General features: G+C 48.0%; 1 protein-coding gene across 1 annotated transcript in view; it reads right to left on the reverse strand.

Moving 5' to 3' along the window:
• The window catches only part of LOC311121107 (3-hydroxyacyl-CoA dehydrogenase type-2-like), a 31,878-nt gene extending 14,266 nt beyond the window's left edge, over positions 1-17,612 (reverse strand). Inside the window, exons 1-2 of the mRNA XM_084195638.1 lie at positions 17,533-17,612; positions 9,752-9,916 (exon numbers count right to left, since the gene is read on the reverse strand). Coding sequence (XP_084051764.1) covers positions 9,752-9,916; positions 17,533-17,556 — 189 coding nt within the window. The 5' untranslated portion in view covers positions 17,557-17,612. The remainder of the gene's footprint in view (positions 1-9,751; positions 9,917-17,532) is intronic.
• Positions 17,613-19,643: the final 2,031 nt, after the last annotated feature.

Here is a 19,643-nt window from a genome sequence, read left to right on the forward strand (position 1 = left end):
GGTAAAGAGTAGGGGGTACAGAGTACAGAGCAGGGGGTAAAGAGTAGGGGGTACAGAGTAGGGGGTAAAAGGTAAAGAGTAGGGGGTACAGAGTACAGAGCAGGGGGTAAAGAGTAGGGGGTACAGAGTAGGGGGTAAAAGGTAAAGAGTAGGGGGTAAAGAGTAGGGGGTAAAAGGTAAAGAGCAGGGGGTACAGAGTAGGGGGTAAAAGGTAAAGAGCAGGGGGTAAAGAGTAGGGGGTAAAGAGCAGGGGGTAAAGAGCAGGGGGTAAAGAGCAGGGGGTAAAGAGCAGGGGGTAAAGAGCAGGGGGTAAAGAGCAGGGGGTAAAGAGCAGGGGGTAAAAGGTAAATAGCAGGGGGTAAAGAGTAGGGGGTAAAGAGTACAGAGCAGGGGGTAAAGAGTAGGGGGTAAAGAGCAGGGGGTAAAGAGCAGGGGGTAAAGAGCAGGGGGTAAAAGGTAAATAGCAGGGGGTAAAGAGTAGGGGTAAAGAGCAGGGGGTAAAGGGTAAAGAATAGGGGGTAAAGAGCAGGGGGTAAAGAGCAGGGGGTAAAGAGCAGGGGGTAAAAGGTAAATAGCAGGGGGTAAAGAGTAGGGGGTAAAAGGTAAAGAGTAGGGGGTAAAGAGCAGGGGGTAAAGAGCAGGGGGTAAAGAGTAGGGGGTAAAGAGCAGGGGGTAAAGAGCAGGGGGTAAAGAGCAGGGGGTAAAGAGTAGGGGTTAAAGAGCAGGGGGTAAAAGGTAAAGAGTAGGGGGTAAAGAGCAGGGGTTAAAGAGCAGGGGGTAAAAGGTAAAGAGTAGGGGGTAAATAGTAGGGGGTAAAGAGTAGGGGTTAAAGAGCAGGGGGTAAAAGGTAAAGAGTAGGGGGTAAAGAGCAGGGGGTAAAGAGCAGGGGTTAGAGAGCAGGGGGTAAAGAGTAGGGGGTAAAGAGTAGGGGGTAAAAGGTAAAGAGTAGGGGGTAAAGAGTAGGGGGTAAAAGGTAAAGAGCAGGGGGTAAAAGGTAAAGAGTAGGGGGTAAAGAGTAGGGGGTAAAGAGCAGGGGTTAAAGAGCAGGGGTTAAAGAGCAGGGGGTAAAAGGTAAAGAGCAGGGGTTAAAGAGCAGGGGGTAAAAGGTAAAGAGCAGGGGGTAAAGAGCAGGGGGTAAAGAGTAGGGGTTAAAGAGCAGGGGGTAAAAGGTAAAGAGCAGGGGGTAAAGAGCAGGGGGTAAAGAGTAGGGGGTAAAGAGTAGGGGGTAAAGAGCAGGGGGTAAAGAGCAGGGGGTAAAGAGCAGGGGGTAAAAGGTAAAGAGCAGGGGGTAAAGAGTAGGGGGTAAAGAGCAGGGGTTAAAAGGTAAAGAGTAGGGGGTAAAGAGCAGGGGGTAAAGAGTAGGGGTTAAAGAGCAGGGGGTAAAGAGCAGGGGGTAAAGAGCAGGGGTTAAAGAGCAGGGGGTAAAGAGTAGGGGGTAAAAGGTAAAGAGCAGGGGGTAAAGAGTAGGGGGTAAAGAGCAGGGGGTAAAGAGCAGGGGGTAAAGAGTAGGGGGTAAAGAGTAGGGGGTAAAGAGCAGGGGTTAAAAGGTAAAGAGTAGGGGGTAAAGAGTAGGGGTTAAAGAGCAGGGGGTAAAAGGTAAAGAGCAGGGGGTAAAGAGTATGGGGTAAAGAGTAGGGGGTAAAGAGCAGGGGGTAAAGAGCAGGGGTTAAAGAGCAGGGGGTAAAAGGTAAAGAGTAGGGGGTAAAAGGTAAAGAGTAGGGGGTAAAGAGCAGGGGGTAAAAGGTAAAGAGTAGGGGGTAAAGAGTAGGGGGTAAAGAGCAGGGGGTAAAGAGTAGGGGGTAAAGAGTAGGGGGTAAAGAGCAGGGGGTAAAGAGCAGGGGGTAAAGAGCAGGGGGTAAAGAGCAGGGGTTAAAGAGCAGGGGTTAAAGAGCAGGGGGTAAAGAGTAGGGGGTAAAAGGTAAAGAGCAGGGGGTAAAAGGTAAAGAGTAGGGGGTAAAGAGTAGGGGGTAAAGAGTAGGGGGTAAAGAGCAGGGGTTAAAGAGCAGGGGGTAAAAGGTAAAGAGCAGGGGGTAAAGAGTATGGGGTAAAGAGTAGGGGTTAAAGAGCAGGGGGTAAAGAGTAGGGGGTAAAAGGTAAAGAGCAGGGGGTAAAAGGTAAAGAGCAGGGGGTAAAGAGCAGGGGGTAAAGAGTAGGGGTTAAAGAGCAGGGGGTAAAGAGTAGGGGGTAAAGAGTAGGGGGTAAAGAGCAGGGGGTAAAGAGCAGGGGGTAAAAGGTAAAGAGCAGGGGGTAAAGAGTAGGGGGTAAAGAGTAGGGGTTAAAGAGCAGGGGGTAAAGAGCAGGGGGTAAAGAGCAGGGGGTAAAGAGTAGGGGGTAAAGAGTAGGGGGTAAAGAGCAGGGGTTAAAAGGTAAAGAGTAGGGGGTAAAGAGCAGGGGGTAAAGAGTAGGGGTTAAAGAGCAGGGGGTAAAAGGTAAAGAGCAGGGGGTAAAGAGTATGGGGTAAAGAGTAGGGGGTAAAGAGCAGGGGGTAAAGAGTAGGGGGTAAAGAGCAGGGGTTAAAGAGCAGGGGTTAAAAGGTAAAGAGCAGGGGGTAAAGAGTAGGGGGTAAAGAGTAGGGGGTAAAGAGCAGGGGGTAAAGAGCAGGGGGTAAAGAGCAGGGGTTAAAAGGTAAAGAGTAGGGGGTAAAAGGTAAAGAGTAGGGGGTAAAGAGTAGGGGGTAAAGAGCAGGGGGTAAAAGGTAAAGAATAGGGGGTAAAGAGTAGGGGGTAAAGAGTAGGGGGTAAAGAGCAGGGGGTAAAGAGCAGGGGGTAAAAGGTAAAGAGCAGGGGGTAAAGAGTAGGGGGTAAAGAGCAGGGGTTAAAAGGTAAAGAGTAGGGGGTAAAGAGCAGGGGGTAAAGAGTAGGGGTTAAAGAGCAGGGGGTAAAGAGCAGGGGTTAAAGAGCAGGGGTTAAAGAGCAGGGGGTAAAAGGTAAAGAGCAGGGGGTAAAGAGTAGGGGGTAAAGAGCAGGGGGTAAAGAGCAGGGGGTAAAGAGCAGGGGTTAAAGAGCAGGGGGTAAAGAGTAGGGGGTAAAGAGCAGGGGGTAAAGAGCAGGGGGTAAAAGGTAAAGAGTAGGGGGTAAAGAGTAGGGGGTAAAGAGCAGGGGGTAAAGAGTAGGGGGTAAAGAGCAGGGGTTAAAGAGCAGGGGGTAAAGAGTAGGGGGTAAAGAGCAGGGGGTAAAAGGTAAAGAGTAGGGGGTAAAGAGCAGGGGGTAAAGAGCAGGGGTTAAAGAGCAGGGGGTAAAGAGTAGGGGGTAAAGAGCAGGGGTTAAAGAGCAGGGGGTAAAGAGCAGGGGGTAAAGAGCAGGGGGTAAAAGGTAAAGAGTAGGGGGTAAAGAGTAGGGGGTAAAGAGCAGGGGGTAAAGAGTAGGGGGTAAAGAGCAGGGGTTAAAGAGCAGGGGGTAAAGAGTAGGGGGTAAAGAGCAGGGGGTAAAAGGTAAAGAGTAGGGGGTAAAGAGTAGGGGGTAAAGAGCAGGGGGTAAAGAGTAGGGGGTAAAGAGCAGGGGGTAAAGAGCAGGGGTTAAAGAGCAGGGGTTAAAGAGCAGGGGTTAAAGAGCAGGGGTTAAAGAGCAGGGGGTAAAAGGTAAAGAGTACGGGGTAAAGAGCAGGGGGTAAAAGGTCAAGAGTAGGGGGTAAAAGGTAAAGAGTAGGGGGTAAAGAGCAGGGGTAAAAGGTAAAGAGTAGGGGGTAAAGAGCAGGGGGTAAAAGGTAAAGAGTAGGGGGTAAAATGTAAAGAGTAGGGGGTAAAAGGTCAAGAGTAGGGGGTAAAGAGTACAGAGTAGGGGTAAAGAGTAGGGGAGAGAAAGATTTGGGTTAGAGCTAGGGTTATGACAGGGCTAGGGTTATGACAAAGCTAGGGTTATGACAGGGCTAGGGTTATGACAGAGCTAGGGTTATGACAGGGCTAGGGTTATGACAGAGCTAGGGTTATGACAGGGCTAGGGTTATGACAGGGTTATGACAGAGCTAGGGTTATGACAGAGCTAGGGTTATGACAGGGCTAGGGTTATGACAGGGCTAGGGTTATGACAGGGCTAGGGTTATGACAGGGCTAGGGTTATGACAGGGCTAGGGTTATGACAGGGCTAGGGTTATGACAGGGCTAGGGTTATGACAGGGCTAGGGTTATGCTAGGGTTATGACAGGGCTAGGGTTATGGCAGGGCTAGGGTTATGACAGAGCTAGGGTTATGACAGGGCTAGGGTTATGACAGAGCTAGGGTTATGACAGGGCTAGGGTTATGACAGGGCTAGGGTTATGACAGGGCTAGGGTTATGACAGGGCTAGGGTTATGACAGGGCTAGGGTTATGACAGGGCTAGGGTTATGACAGAGCTAGGGTTATGACAGAGCCAGGGTTATGGCAGGGCTAGGGTTATGCTAGGGTTATGACAGAGCTAGGGTTATGACAGGGCTAGGGTTATGACAGGGCTAGGGTTATGACAGAGATTTGGGTTAGGAGCAATGTCCCTCTAATTTCTTGGGGCACTGAGCAAATTTTAAGTCTTGTGAGCGGAAACTTGAACATTGTGAGAATTTTGTGCAACTTCCAGCGCACGTTTTTCCAGTGAACACTGAGTCTGAACCCTGACAGTTTTAGACAGTAGCCAACAGGCTGTATCCTGACAGTTTTAGACAGTAGCCAACAGGCTGTACCCTGACAGTTTTAGACAGTAGCCAACAGGCTGTACCCTGACAGTTTTAGACAGTAGCCAACAGGCTGTATCCTGACAGTAGCCAACAGGCTGTATCCTGACAGTTTTAGACAGTAGCCAACAGGCTGTATCCTGACAGTTTTAGACAGTAGCCAACAGGCTGTACCCTGACAGTTATAGACAGTAGCCAACAGGCTGTATCCTGACAGTTTTAGACAGTAGCCAACAGGCTGTACCCTGACAGTTTTAGACAGTAGCCAACAGGCTGTACCCTGACAGTTTTAGACAGTAGCCAACAGGCTGTACCCTGACAGTAGCCAACAGGCTGTATCCTGACAGTTTTAGACAGTAGCCAACAGGCTGTACCCTGACAGTTTTAGACAGTAGCCAACAGGCTGTATCCTGACAGTTTTAGACAGTAGCCAACAGGCTGTATCCTGACAGTTTTAGACAGTATCCAACAGGCTGTATACTCCACAGAACAGCGCCGGGAAGATGGCTGCCGTTTTACAGCCCTCTAACCAATTGTACTATTATGTGTGTTTTTCCGCGTTATTTGTAATTTATTTTGTACATAATGTTTCTGCCATCGTCTCTTATAACCAAAAAGAGCTTCTGGATATCAGGACAGCGATTACTCACCTCGCATTGGACGAAGATTTTTTCTTCAACGAGGCGGTCGCGAAGGATATCCTACAGACACCCGACAAGGCCCAGATCCCCGTCATTCGCGTGAGGAAGAGACGGAGATATCGCGGACGCAGATCCGGGTGCCTTGTAAGGATCCGACGGCGAGCGAGTAAACTGCCTCTCCCATCAATCCTACTAGCCAACGTTCAATCTTTTGAGAATAAAATGGACGAGTTAAGATTACGGTTATCCTACCAACGGGACATTAAAAACTGTAATATGTTTCACGGAGTCGTGGCTGAACGACAACAATGATAACATTCAGCTAGCAGGCTATACGCTACATCGGCAGGACAGAACGTCTGACTCTGGTAAGACAAGGGGCGGCGGTCTGTGTATATTTGTAAACAACAGCTGGTGCACAAAATCAAATACTAAGGAAGTCTCGAGGTTTTGCTCGCCTGAGGTAGAGTATCTTATGATAAGCTGTAGACCACACTATTTACCAAGAGAGTTTTCATCTATATTTTTCATAGCTGTCTATTTACCACCACAAACCAATGCTGGCATTAAGATTGCACTGAATGAGTTGTACAAGGCCATTAATAAACAGGAAAACGCTCATCCAGATGCAGCGCTCCTAGTGGCCGGGGACTTTAATGCAGGGAAACTTAAATCCGTTCTACCTAATTTCTACCAGCATGTTAAATGTGCAACCAGAGGGAAAAAAACTCTAGACCACCTTTACTTCACACACAGAGACGCATACAAAGCTCTCCCTCGCCCTCCATTTGGAAAATCTGACCATAACTCTATCCTCCTGATTCCTGCTTATAAGCAAAAACTGAAGCAGGAAGCACCAGTGATTCGGTTAATAAAAAAGTGGTCAGATGACGCAGATGCTAAGCTACAGGACTGTTTTGCTAGCACAGACTGGAACATGTTCCGGGATTCTTCAGACAGCATTGAGGAGTACACCACATCAGTCACTGGCTTCATCAATAAGTGCATCGATGATGTCGTCCCCACAGTGACCGTACATACATACCCCAACCAGAAGCCATGGATTACAGGAAACATCCGCACTGAGCTAAAGGGTAGAGCTGCCGCTTTCAAGGAACGGGACTCTAACCCGGACGCTTATAAGAAATCCCGCTATGACCTCCGACGAACCATCAAACAGGCAAAGAGTCAATACAGGACTAAGATTGAATCATACTACACTGGCTCTGACGCTCGTCGGATGTGGCAGGGCTTGAAAACTATTACAGACTACAGAGGGAAGCACAGCCGCGAGCTGCCCAGTGACACAAGCCTACCAGACGAGCTAAACCACTTCTATGCTCGCTTCGAGGCAAGCAACACTGAAGCATGCATGAGAGCACCAGCTGTTCCGGATGACTATGTGATCACGCTCTCCGTAGCCGATGTGAGTAAGACTTTTAAGCAGGTCAACATTCACAAGGCCGCAGGGCCAGACGGATTACCAGGACGTGTACTCCGAGCATGTGCTGACCAACTGGCAAGTGTCTTCACTGACATTTTCAACATGTCCCTGACTGAGTCTGTAATACCAACATGTTTCAAGCAGACCACCATAGTCCCCGTGCCCAAGAACTCTAAGATAACCTGCCTAAATGATTACCGACCCGTAGCACTGACGTCTGTAGCCATGAAGTGCTTTGAAAGACTGGTCATGGCTCACATCAACAGCATAATCCCAGAAACCCTAGACCCACTCCAATTTGCATACCGCCCCAACAGATCTACAGATGATGCAATCTCTATCGCACTCCACACTGCCCTTTCCCACCTGGACAAGAGGAACACCTACGTGAGAATGCTATTCATTGACTACAGCTCAGCATTCAACACCATAGTGCCCTCTAAGCTCATCACTAAGCTAAGGATCCTGGGACTAAACACCTCCCTCTGCAACTGGATCCTGGACTTCCTGATGGGCCACCCCCAGGTGGTAAGGGTAGGTAACAACACATCTGCCACACTGATCCTCAACACGGGGGCCCCTCAGGGGTGCGTGCTCAGTCCCCTCCTGTACTCTCTGTTCACCCATGACTGCATGGCCAGGCACGACTCCAACACCATCATTAAGTTTGCCGACGACACAACAGTGGTAGGCCTGATCACCGACAACGATGAGACAGCCTATAGGGAGGAGGTCAGAGATCTGGCCGTGTGGTGCCAGGACAACAACCTCTCCCTCAACGTGACCAAGACAAAGGAGATGATTGTGGACTACAGGAAAAAAAAGAGGACTGAGCACGCCCCCATTCTCATCGACGGGGCTGTAGTGGAACAGGTTGAGAGCTTCAAGTTCCTTGGTGTCCACATCACCAACGAACTATCATGGTCCAAACACACCAAGACAGTCGTGAAGAGGGCACGACAAAGCCTATTCCCCCTCAGGAGACTAAAAAGATTTGGCATGGGTCCTCAGATCCTCAAAAAATTCTACAGCTGCACCATCGAGAGCATCCTGACTGGTTGCATCACCGCCTGGTATGGCAACTGCTTGGCCTCTGACCGCAAGGCACTACAGAGGGTAGTGCGTACGGCACAGTACATCACTGGGGCAAAGCTCCCTGCCATTCAGGACCTCTATACCAGGCGGTGTCAGAGGAAGGCCCTCAAAATTGTCAAAGACTCCAGCCACCCTAGTCATAGACTGTTCTCTCTGCTACCGCACGGCAAGCGGTACCGGAGTGCCAAGTCTAGGTCCAAAAGACTTCTCAACAGCTTCTACCCCCAAGCCATAAGACTCCTGAACAGCTAATTATGGCTACCCGGACTATTTGCACTGCCCCCCCACCCCATCCTTTTTACGTTGCTGCTACTCTGTTAAGTATTTATGCATAGTCACTTTAACTCTACCCACATGTACATATTACCTCAACTACCTCAACTAGCCGGTGCCCCCGCACATTGACTCTGCAACGGTACCCCCCTGTATATATAGCCTCCCTACTGTCACTTTATTTTACTGTATATATAGCCTCCCTACTGTCACTTTATTTTACTTCTGCTCTTTTTTTGTTGTTGTTTTATTCTTACTTTTTTTTGTTTTAAATAAATGCACTGTTGGTTAAGGGCTGTAAGTAAGCATTTCACTGTAATGTCTGCACCTGTTGTATTCGGCGCATGTGACCAATAAAATTTGATTTGATTTGATTTGACAGTTTTAGACAGTAGCCAACAGGCTGTACCCTGACAGTTTTAGACAGTAGCCAACAGGCTGTATCCTGACAGTTTTAGACAGTAGCCAACAGGCTGTATCCTGACAGTTTTAGACAGTAGCCAACAGGCTGTATCCTGACAGTTTTAGACAGTAGCCAACAGGCTGTATCCTGACAGTTTTAGACAGTAGCCAACAGGCTGTACCCTGACAGTTTTAGACAGTAGCCAACAGGCTGTATCCTGACAGTTTTAGACAGTAGCCAACAGGCTGTATCCTGACAGTTTTAGACAGTAGCCAACAGGAAGTACCCTGACAGTTTTAGACAGTAGCCAACAGGCTGTACCCTGACAGTAGCCAACAGGCTGTACCCTGACAGTTTTAGACAGTAGCCAACAGGCTGTATCCTGACAGTTTTAGACAGTAGCCAACAGGCTGTATCCTGACAGTTTTAGACAGTAGCCAACAGGCTGTACCCTGACAGTTTTAGACAGTAGCCAACAGGTTATTGTGGCTATCTGAGCATAATGTACACCTACCAACCAAACCAATGGAGCAAATCCCATTACATTTTCACATGGAAATAGCTTTTGATTTCTATGATCTAGCCGACAGTAGCCTATATGTGGTGTTCAGTGCAGGCCTATATTGCATGAGACTTCTTAAAATGATGAAGGGCTTGACATTAATTAACGCTTTTTACTTGGTCTGTAACAGCAGGGGCCAAATAGCTGACTGTATGATGCAAGAAACCACTTTACAAAATAAAGTTAATTATTACCATACAGAGAATTAGACCATGTAGGCTAACCCTCTGCCTATTGGCTTATTTGCATATTCAAGCCTTAATCAAAACACAACACTGCCCCTTTAATTAAGACATAAGCATTTTACCTGACTGGCTTTTCAAAGACAGCTTGAAATGTAGCCTCCACGTTTTGTTCTCTTGTAGGAAACAGTAACTCCCCATTGCTGACCTATACTTATCTACAGTATAATTGGGCTAATAACTCACTAACTAGTAAAGACTATCAACGAATGTGCACACGCGCGGCTCCGAACTGATCTGAAAAGCGCATTCACCCCCCCCCCCCCCCCGTCAATAGAATGATACTCTGTTGCGCTCTGGCTCTGCCTACAACACAATACCAGACTCAATCTTGTAAAGTTAGATTTGTTTTGGTTTGTTGCATTGAAAAGGGGCTGATATAATGTTGATTCCTGGAGGAGGTGCGCAACTTAAGAGTGAACATTGGTTAGGGGTGAAAGGTCAGACTCACGTCAGCGGGGGCGAAGGCGCAGCGTTCTCCGAGGCTGGCTGCAAGGTTGTGTCCGTCTGAAGAGGGAAGATCCAGAATCACAGCACACGCCCCCTGCTGCACCAACCGCTCCACGGTGGCCCGGCCCAGCCCTGACGCACCGCCTGTCACCAGGCCGACCATACCCTGGGGGTGACATGGTTTAGGTCAGGGGGACAGAGACGTAGACAGACACAAACACACAGGGTAGGGCGTCCAATCAAAACACACAGGGTAGGGCGTCCAATCAAAACACACAGGGTAGGGCGTCCAATCAAAACACACAGGGTAGGGCGTCCAATCAAAACACACAGGGTAGGGCGTCCAATCAAAACACACAGGGTAGGGCGTCCAATCAAAACACACAGGGTAGGGCGTCCAATCAAAACACACAGGGTAGGGCGTCCAATCAAAACACACAGGGTAGGGCGTCCAATCAAAACACACAGGGTAGGGCGTCCAATCAAAACACACAGGGTAGGGCGTCCAATCAAAACACACAGGGTAGGGCGTCCAATCAAAACACACAGGGTAGGGCGTCCAATCAAAACACACAGGGTAGGGCGTCCAATCAAAACACACAGGGTAGGGCGTCCAATCAAAACACACAGGGTAGGGCGTCCAATCAAAACACACAGGGTAGGGTGTCCAATCAAAAACACATATTTTGACCAATGGGTAAAATGTTATGTTGTGTAGATAATCCTCTAGGAAAACCAATGGTTAAAACCTCATGTCTCTTTCATCATCTGTTCAAAAGGGATTGGAGGTTCTACCCTTGTAGGATGGCAAGCATTATAGTGACTAGATCAATGGAGGCCAGAGGGAAAGAAAGTGGTAAGAAATCTGGAAAATAGCACCACGTCAGCTGGGCTGGGCTACTGGCTAACGGACCGGCTCACTTTCCCGATGAACTAGTCATCTTTCTTCTCCAATCCACAGGAAGATGTGATGGAAACCCATTTCACTTGTATTTTTTTATAACCGTAAAAGTTATTTTTATGTGCACCAAGTCATCAGACACAGCCTTTTATCCACAAGTCAATTTGATGGAAACATCTCTGGCGGGAAAATTATTTTATGAAGATTTTAGAATAGTCACATGAAAATCTGTAGCCAATTGGATGGAAACCTAGTTTATGACTGAGATCGGGAATAACAGATTACAAAAAAAACGAACTCATTCGTTACCAGCTAAAATATTGTAATCAGATTACAGATACTTTAGAAAAACGATATGATCCAATCCAGGAAGACTTTAGATTCAGATGTTCCTTTGTTCTTAATGACATTCAAATCAGAGCTGAAAAAATGGGCTATTTACATTTGTTCCACCTGAGGGAGTCTGACCACCAATCAGAGACCACTATGATGACTCACCAAATGATGACCACCAATCAGAGACCACTATGATGACTCACCAAATGATGACCACCAATCAGAGACCACTATGATGACTCACCAAATGATGACCACCAATCAGAGACCACTATGATGACTCACCAAATGATGACCACCAGTCAGAGACCGCTATGATGACTCACCAAATGACCACCAATCAGAGACCACTATGATGACTCACCAAATGATGACCACCAATCAGAGACCACTATGATGACTCACCAAATGATGACCACCAATCAGAGACCACTATGATGACTCACCAAATGATGACCACCAGTCAGAGACCGCTATGATGACTCACCAAATGATGACCACCAATCAGAGACCAATATGATGACTCACCAAATGATGGCCACCAGTCAGAGACCACTATGATGACTCAACAAATGATGGCCACCAATCAGAGACCACTATGATGACACACCAAATGATGGCCACCAGTCAGAGACCACTATGATGACTCACCAAATGATGGCCACCAGCCAGAGACCACTATGATGACACACCAAATGATGGCCACCAGCCAGAGACCACTATGATGACACACCAAATGATGGCCACCAATCAGAGACCACTATGATGACGCACCAAATGATGGCCACCAATCAGAGACCACTATGATGACACACCAAATGATGACCACCAGTCAGAGACCACTATGATGACTCACCAAATGATGACCACCAATCAGAGACCACTATGATGACTCACCAAATGATGACCACCAGTCAGAGACCACTATGATGACTCACCAAATGATGACCACCAGTCAGAGACCACTATGATGACTCACCAAATGATGGCCACCAGTCAGAGACCACTATGATGACACACCAAATGATGACCACCAATCAGAGACCACTATGATGACTCACCAAATGATGGCCACCAGTCAGAGACCACTATGATGACACACCAAATGCGTTTGATGGATCGTGGGAAAAGAGCAGTAATAGGCTTTTGCAGCCTACAGTCCAACCTGTCTTCCAATGGTGCGGCTGCTGTCGGGATACAAAGATTATCCAACTTCAATAAACGCTAGGAGGTTAAGGACATAGCTTACAGGCGATACGGATATCACTTACTATTGACATAGCACATTGATGTGAATCCCACCGCTGGTCTATCATTTAGATGTTATTATTGATATCTCCATTAATTTCTATGCCCCCAGCCTCTGGAATAGCCTGCCAGAGAACCTGAGGGGGGCTGAAACTGGGGACATATTTAAAAGAGATCTTAAAACACCTTCTTAGTTTTGCTTCTCCTCAGGAGGCTTTTTAGTCCTTCAGTTTTTATTCTTTTTCTTTTGTGTTTGTTGTGAAATTAATATTGTAGTTTTTATTTATTTTTATTTGTTTGTTTCCTGTGTAGCACATTGTGTTGCATTCCATGTCTGAAGTGTGCTGTATAAATAAAGCTTGATTTGATGCGTTGTTGCCTACCCCCACCCCCTGGGCCCCTCAGGGGTGCGTGCTCAGTCCCCTCCTGTCCTCCCTGTTCACCCATGACTGCGTGCTCAGTCCCCTCCTGTCCTCCCTGTTCACCCATGACTGCGTACTCAGTCCCCTCCTGTCCTCCCTCTTCACCCATGACTGCGTACTCAGTCCCCTCCTGTTCACCCATGACTGCGTACTCAGTCCCCTCCTGTCCTCCCTGTTCACCCATGACTGCGTACTCAGTCCCCTCCTGTCCTCCCTGTTCACCCATGACTGCGTACTCAGTCCCCTCCTGTTCACCCATGACTGCGTACTCAGTCCCCTCCTGTCCTCCCTGTTCACCCATGACTGCGTGCTCAGTCCCCTCCTGTCCTCCCTGTCCACCCATGACTGCGTACTCAGTCCCCTCCTGTTCACCCATGACTGCGTACTCAGTCCCCTCCTGTCCTCCCTGTTCACCCATGACTGCGTACTCAGTCCCCTCCTGTCCTCCCTGTTCACCCATGACTGCGTACTCAGTCCCCTCCTGTCCTCCCTGTTCACCCATGACTGCGTACTCAGTCCCCTCCTGTTCACCCATGACTGCGTACTCAGTCCCCTCCTGTCCTCCCTGTTCACCCATGACTGCGTGCTCAGTCCCCTCCTGTCCTCCCTGTCCACCCATGACTGCGTACTCAGTCCCCTCCTGTTCACCCATGACTGCGTACTCAGTCCCCTCCTGTCCTCCCTGTTCACCCATGACTGCGTACTCAGTCCCCTCCTGTCCTCCCTGTTCACCCATGACTGCGTGCTCAGTCCCCTCCTGTCCTCCCTGTTCACCCATGACTGCGTGCTCAGTCCCCTCCTGTCCTCCCTGTTCACCCATGACTGCGTGCTCAGTCCCCTCCTGTCCTCCCTGTTCACCCATGACTGCGTACTCAGTCCCCTCCTGTCCTCCCTGTTCACCCATGACTGCGTGGGGGTGCCAGGACAACAACCTCTCACTCAAAGTGGACAAGACAAAGGAGCTGATCGTAGACTACAGGAAATGGAGGGCCGAACACGCCCCCATTCACATCGACGGGGCCGTAGTAGAGCGGGTTGAGAGCTTCAAGTTCCTTGGTGTCCACATCACTAAGGACTTATCATGGTCCAAACACACCAACACAGTCGTGAAGAGGGCACGACAAAGCCTATTCCCCCTCAGGAGACTGAAAAGATTTGGCATGGGCCCTCAGATCCTCAAAAGGTTCTACAGCTGCACCATAGAGCGCTTCTTGACTGGATCACCGCTTGGTATGGCAACTGCTCGGCATCCGATCGCAAGGCACTACAGAGGGTAGTGTGTACGGCCCAGTACATCACTGGGATCAAACTACCTGCTATCCTCGACCTCTATACCAGGCGGTGCGAGTGGAAGGCCCTAAAAATAGTCAAAAGACTCCTGCCACCCAAGTCACAGACTCTCTGCTACCGCACGGCAAGCGGTACCGGAGCGCCAAGTCTGTGACCAGAATGCACATGAACAGCTTCTACCCCAAAGCCATAAGAGTGCTGAACAGTTAATCAGTTACCCTAACCCTAATCAGTTACCCTAACCCTAACCCTTTATAATGTACGGTCATGGTCAAAAGTTTAGAGAATGACACAAGTATTGGTCTTCACAAAGTTTGCTGCCTCAGTGTTTTTAGATATTTTTTGTCAGATGTTACTATGGTATACTGAAGTATAATTACAAGCATTCCATAAGTGTCAAAGGCTTTTATTGACAATTACATTAAGTTTATGCAAAGAGTCAATATTAGCAGTGTTGACCCTTCTTTTTCAAGACCTCTGCAATCCGCCCTGGCATGCTGTCAATTAACTTCTGGCCCACATCCTGACTGATGGCAGCCCATTCTTGCATAATCAATGCTTGGAGTTTGTCAGAATTTGTGGGGTTTTGTTTGTCCACCCGCCTCTTGAGGATTGACCACAAGTTCTCAATGAGATTAAGGTATGGGGAGTTTCCTGGCAATGGACCCATAATTTCGATGTTTTGTTCCCCGAGCCACTTAGTTATCACTTTTGTCTTATGGCAAGGTGCTCCATCATGCTGGAAGAGGCATTGTTCATCACCAAACTGTTCTTGGATGGTTGGGAGAAGTTGCTCTCGGAGGATGTGTTGGTACCATTCTTTATTCATGGCTGTGTTCTTAGGCAAAATTGTGAGTGAGCCCACTCCCTTGGCTGAGAAGCAACCCCACACAGGAATGGTCTCAGGATGCTTTACTGTTGGCATGACACAGGACTGATGGTAGCGCTCACCTTGTCTTCTCCTGACAAGCTTTTTTCTGGATGCCCCAAACAATCGGAAAGGGGATTCATCAGAGAAAATGACTTTACCCCAGTCCTCAGCAGTCCAATCCCTGTACCTTTTGCAGAATATCAGTCTGTCCCTGATGTTTTTCCTGGAGAGAAGTGGCTTCTTTGCTGCCCTTCTTGACACCAGGCCATCATCCAAAAGTCTTCGCTTCACTGTGTGTGCAGATGCACTCACACCTGCCTGCTGCCATTCCTGAGCAAGCTCTGCACTGGTGGTGCCCCGATCCCGCAGCTGAATCAACTTTAGGAGACGGTCCTGGCGATTGCTGGACTTTCTTGGGCGCCCTGAAGCCTTCTTCACAACAATTGAACCTCTCTCCTTGAAGTTCTTGATGATCCGATAAATGGTTGATTTAGGTGCAATCTTACTAGCAGCAATATCCTTGCTTGTGAAGCCCTTTTTGTGCAAAGCAATGATGACGGCACGTGTTTCCTTGCAGGTAACCATGGTTAACAGAGGAAGAACAATGATTTCAAGCACCACCCTCCTTTTAAAGCTTCCAGTCTGTTATTCTAACTCAATCAGCATGACAGAGTGATCTCCAGCCTTGTCCTCGTCAACACTCTCACCTGTGTTAATGAGAGAATCACTGACATGATGGCAGCTGGTCCTTTTGTGGCAGGGCTGAAATGCAGTGGAAATGTTTTGGGGGGGATTAAGTTCATATTCATGGCAAAGAGGGACTTTGCAATTAATTGCAATTCATCTGATCACTCTTCATAACATTCTGGAGTATATGCAAATTGCCATCATAAAAAATGAGGCAGCAGACTTTGTGAAAATTAATATTTGTGTCATTCTCAACTTTTGACCACGACTGTATTTATTTATCTTAATTGTTTTGCACTGACTCTATGCACACCCACTAGACTCTACCCACACACACACTACACTGACACTCCAACACACACGTTGCTGCTACTCTTTATTATCTATCCTGATTGCCTAGTCACTTTTACCCCTACACACATGTACATACTATATTACCTCTACCTCATACCCCTGCACATTGACTCAGTACAGGTATTCCTTGTATATAGCCTCATCGTTTTTATTGTGTTACTATTTTCTTTTTTATTTAGCAAATATTTGTCTTACTTTTTAACTCTGCACTGTTGGGAATGGGCTCGTAAGTCAGCATTTCACTGTATAGTCTACACCTGTTGTATTCGGCGCATGTTATCAATAAAATGTGATTATTATCTGTAGTAGCAAGCAATGGGTTGGTTAGAAGAAGCCTACATAACCAACCCATGAAGTAAAATGCAACATCCATTTATGGCCAGCTATGTAAACTCTAACATTGATTTATCCTGCAATAGGTGTTGTTCAATTGGAAATATTCATTTGTGTCTTCTTCTAATTCCTCTTAAGGGGAAAGTCATCTAAAAGTAACTGAAAGTAATCAGAATATGTTACTGAGTTTGGGTCATCCAAAAGTTATGTTACTGATTACAATTTTGGACAGGTAACTACACTGAACAAAAATATAAAAATGCAACATGTAAAGTGTTGGTCCCATGTTTCATGAGCTGAAATAAAAATAAAAATCCCATACATTTTCCATACGCACAAAATGCTTATTTCTCTCAATGTTGTGCACAAATGTGTTTTCATCCCTGTTAGCGAGCATTTCTCCTTTGCCAAGATCATCCATCCACCGGACAGGTGTGGCATATCAATAATCGGATTAAACAGAATGATCACTACACAGGTGCACCTTGTGCTGGGGACAATAAAAGGCCGCTTTAAAATATGCAGTCACACAAAACAAAAAAAGTGCACCGAACAGCCGAAAAACCCCTAACCAAAGTCCAAAACGAACAAACATCATCATAATATATGCAGGAACTCTTCCAAACTGTTTCGGCTGGGAAGCATGTGGACATCTTTATCCATAATAATCTCATGTAGACTAGCCTGTAGACATCTTTATCCATAATAATCTCATGTAGACTAGCCTGTGGACATCTTTATCCATAATAATCTCATGTAGACTAGCCTGTAGCCTATCTGCGAACTGTTGTCTAGAGCGCAAGTGCCAAGACCATTCCGTACATAAAAACTTAAGCGAAAATGTACTTTGTGCGCACTACGTCATCACGCACTGAAGTCCATTTAGTGAAAACATTCCACTGGTGTTAAAATGCCCACATTTTCTTTATGCGGATTCTAGAATATTCGCATAAAAATCTGTAGCCAATTGGATGGAAACCTAACTATAGCCTTCCATAACTGGGTAACTTGCTTTGCAACTCACTAGCTCACAACATGCAAACCTAACTTGCAATAAATAACCTTTATACAGAGTAGGACTGTACGTCAGTGTCAGCCAAGGCGGCAAGGGCAGCGACTGAGGGAGGGTGTTGTGCACGCTGGCGTTAACTAGCAACACAAAATAAACTTGTCAATGGAAGGACAATTAGTCCAACTGACAAACTTACAGTATCCTCCTCAATTCTACAACTAAACCCCCGCTAACATGTACCGCCTGATGTGACAGTTACACAGTGACAGAAGTTGAAAACACCAAATCATCGTAGTTAACAAGCTTTCTGCCATCGCTAGCTACTAACCTTGATACTTCGAATGTTCGCCATGTCTGCGAGCTCTGCACTGAAACTGGCCAACCCGGCCGCCGTTACCTTCTTCTTCTTCTTCTTCTTCAGTGGGGTTTATCGGCGGTTGGCATCCAACATTATGGCGCATTACCGCCACCTACCGTACTGGAATGTGGGCTAGAGACGGGGATAAACTAAATTCGACCTGCCAACCCCGTTTCTCTTAAAAAAGATAACAAAATATTTGAGACTATATCTAATGACGTTCTGCTCAATATACTCTTTAAACTAATTTCCTGTATCCCCTTCTACCTCATACTACATCTCATCCTCTCTCTTTCCCTCTGATACTGCCCACACTGTAGCAATACATGCTCCACGGTCTCTGTTTCCTGACAATAATCACACTTTCCTGATGGATGCTTTCCTATCACGTTTAATGTCTTATTCAACTGGCTGTGTCCCACCCTTAATCTTGTAAAAATAGCCTCCTCTCTTCTGTCCCTTCCTGCCGTCCTCCCCTCCCCGACTTTCCTCTGTACCTGAAATAAATGCCTTCCCTTATTATCTCTATTCCACTGCTCCTGCCATCTCTGCACCATCACTGTATATATCAATCTTTTTGCCTCTGCCTTGCTCATTGACACTTCAACATCAACATCCCCACTACTAAGTGCTTGTTTAGCCTGTTAATCTACCGCCTCGTTCCCCTCCACCCCCACATGGGCTGGGACCCAAGTAAATCTTATCTGAATACCCATCTGTTTAATCCTGCCATGGGTTTGTAGCACCTCATAAAGCAGGTCTTGTCTGCTACGTGAGCTAAAGGACTGGAGACTCATTAACACTGCACATGAATCAGAACAAATAACTACTCTGTCTGGCTTGACTTCCTCCACCCACTGCAAGGCCAACAGTATGGCCATCAGCTCCACCCACTGCAAGGCCAACAGTATGGCCATCAGCTCCACCCACTGCAAGGCCAACAGTATGGCCATCAGCTCCACCCACTGCAAGGCCAACAGTATGGCCATCAGCTCCGCCCACTGCAAGGCCAACAGTATGGCCATCAGCTCCACCCACTGCAAGGCCAACAGTATGGCCATCAGCTCCGCCCACTGCAAGGCCAACAGTATGGCCATCAGCTCCACCCACTGCAAGGCCAACAGTATGGCCATCAGCTCCACCCACTGCAAGGCCAACAGTATGGCCATCAGCTCCACCCACTGCAAGGCCAACAGTATGGCCATCAGCTCCACCCACTGCAAGGCCAACAGTATGGCCATCAGCTCCACCCACTGCAAGGCCAACAGTATGGCCATCAGCTCCACCCACTGCAAGGCCAACAGTATGGCCACCAGCTCCACCCACTGCAAGGCCAACAGTACGGCCATCAGCTCCACCCACTGCAAGGCCAACAGTATGGCCATCAGCTCCACCCACTGCAAGGCCAACAGTATGGCCATCAGCTCCACCCACTGCAAGGCCAACAGTATGGCCATCAGCTCCACCCACTGCAAGGCCAACAGTATGGCCATCAGCTCCACCCACTGCAAGGCCAACAGTATGGCCATCAGCTCCACCCACTGCAAGGCCAACAGTATGGCCATCAGCTCCACCCACTGCAAGGCCAACAGTATGGCCATCAGCTCCACGCACTGCAAGGCCAACAGTATGGCCATCAGCTCCACCCACTGCAAGGCCAACAGTATGGCCATCAGCTCCACCCACTGCAAGGCCAACAGTATGGCCATCAGCTCCACCCACTGCAAGGCCAACAGTATGGCCATCAGCTCCACCCACTGCAAGGCCAACAGTATGGCCATCAGCTCCACCCACTGCAAGGCCAACAGTATGGCCATCAGCTCCACCCACTGCAAGGCCAACAGTATGGCCATCAGCTCCACCCACTGCAAGGCCAACAGTATGGCCATCAGCTCCACCCACTGCAAGGCCAACAGTATGGCCATCAGCTCCACCCACTGCAAGGCCAACAGTATGGCCATCAGCTCCACCCACTGCAAGGCCAACAGTATGGCCATCAGCTCCACCCACTGCAAGGCCAACAGTATGGCCATCAGCTCCCCCCACTGCAAGGCCAACAGTATGGCCATCAGCTCCACCCA

Source organism: Coregonus lavaretus (genome assembly GCF_964263955.1).
Source record: "Coregonus lavaretus genome assembly, contig: HAP1_SCAFFOLD_250, whole genome shotgun sequence".
Taxonomy (NCBI): domain Eukaryota; kingdom Metazoa; phylum Chordata; class Actinopteri; order Salmoniformes; family Salmonidae; genus Coregonus; species Coregonus lavaretus.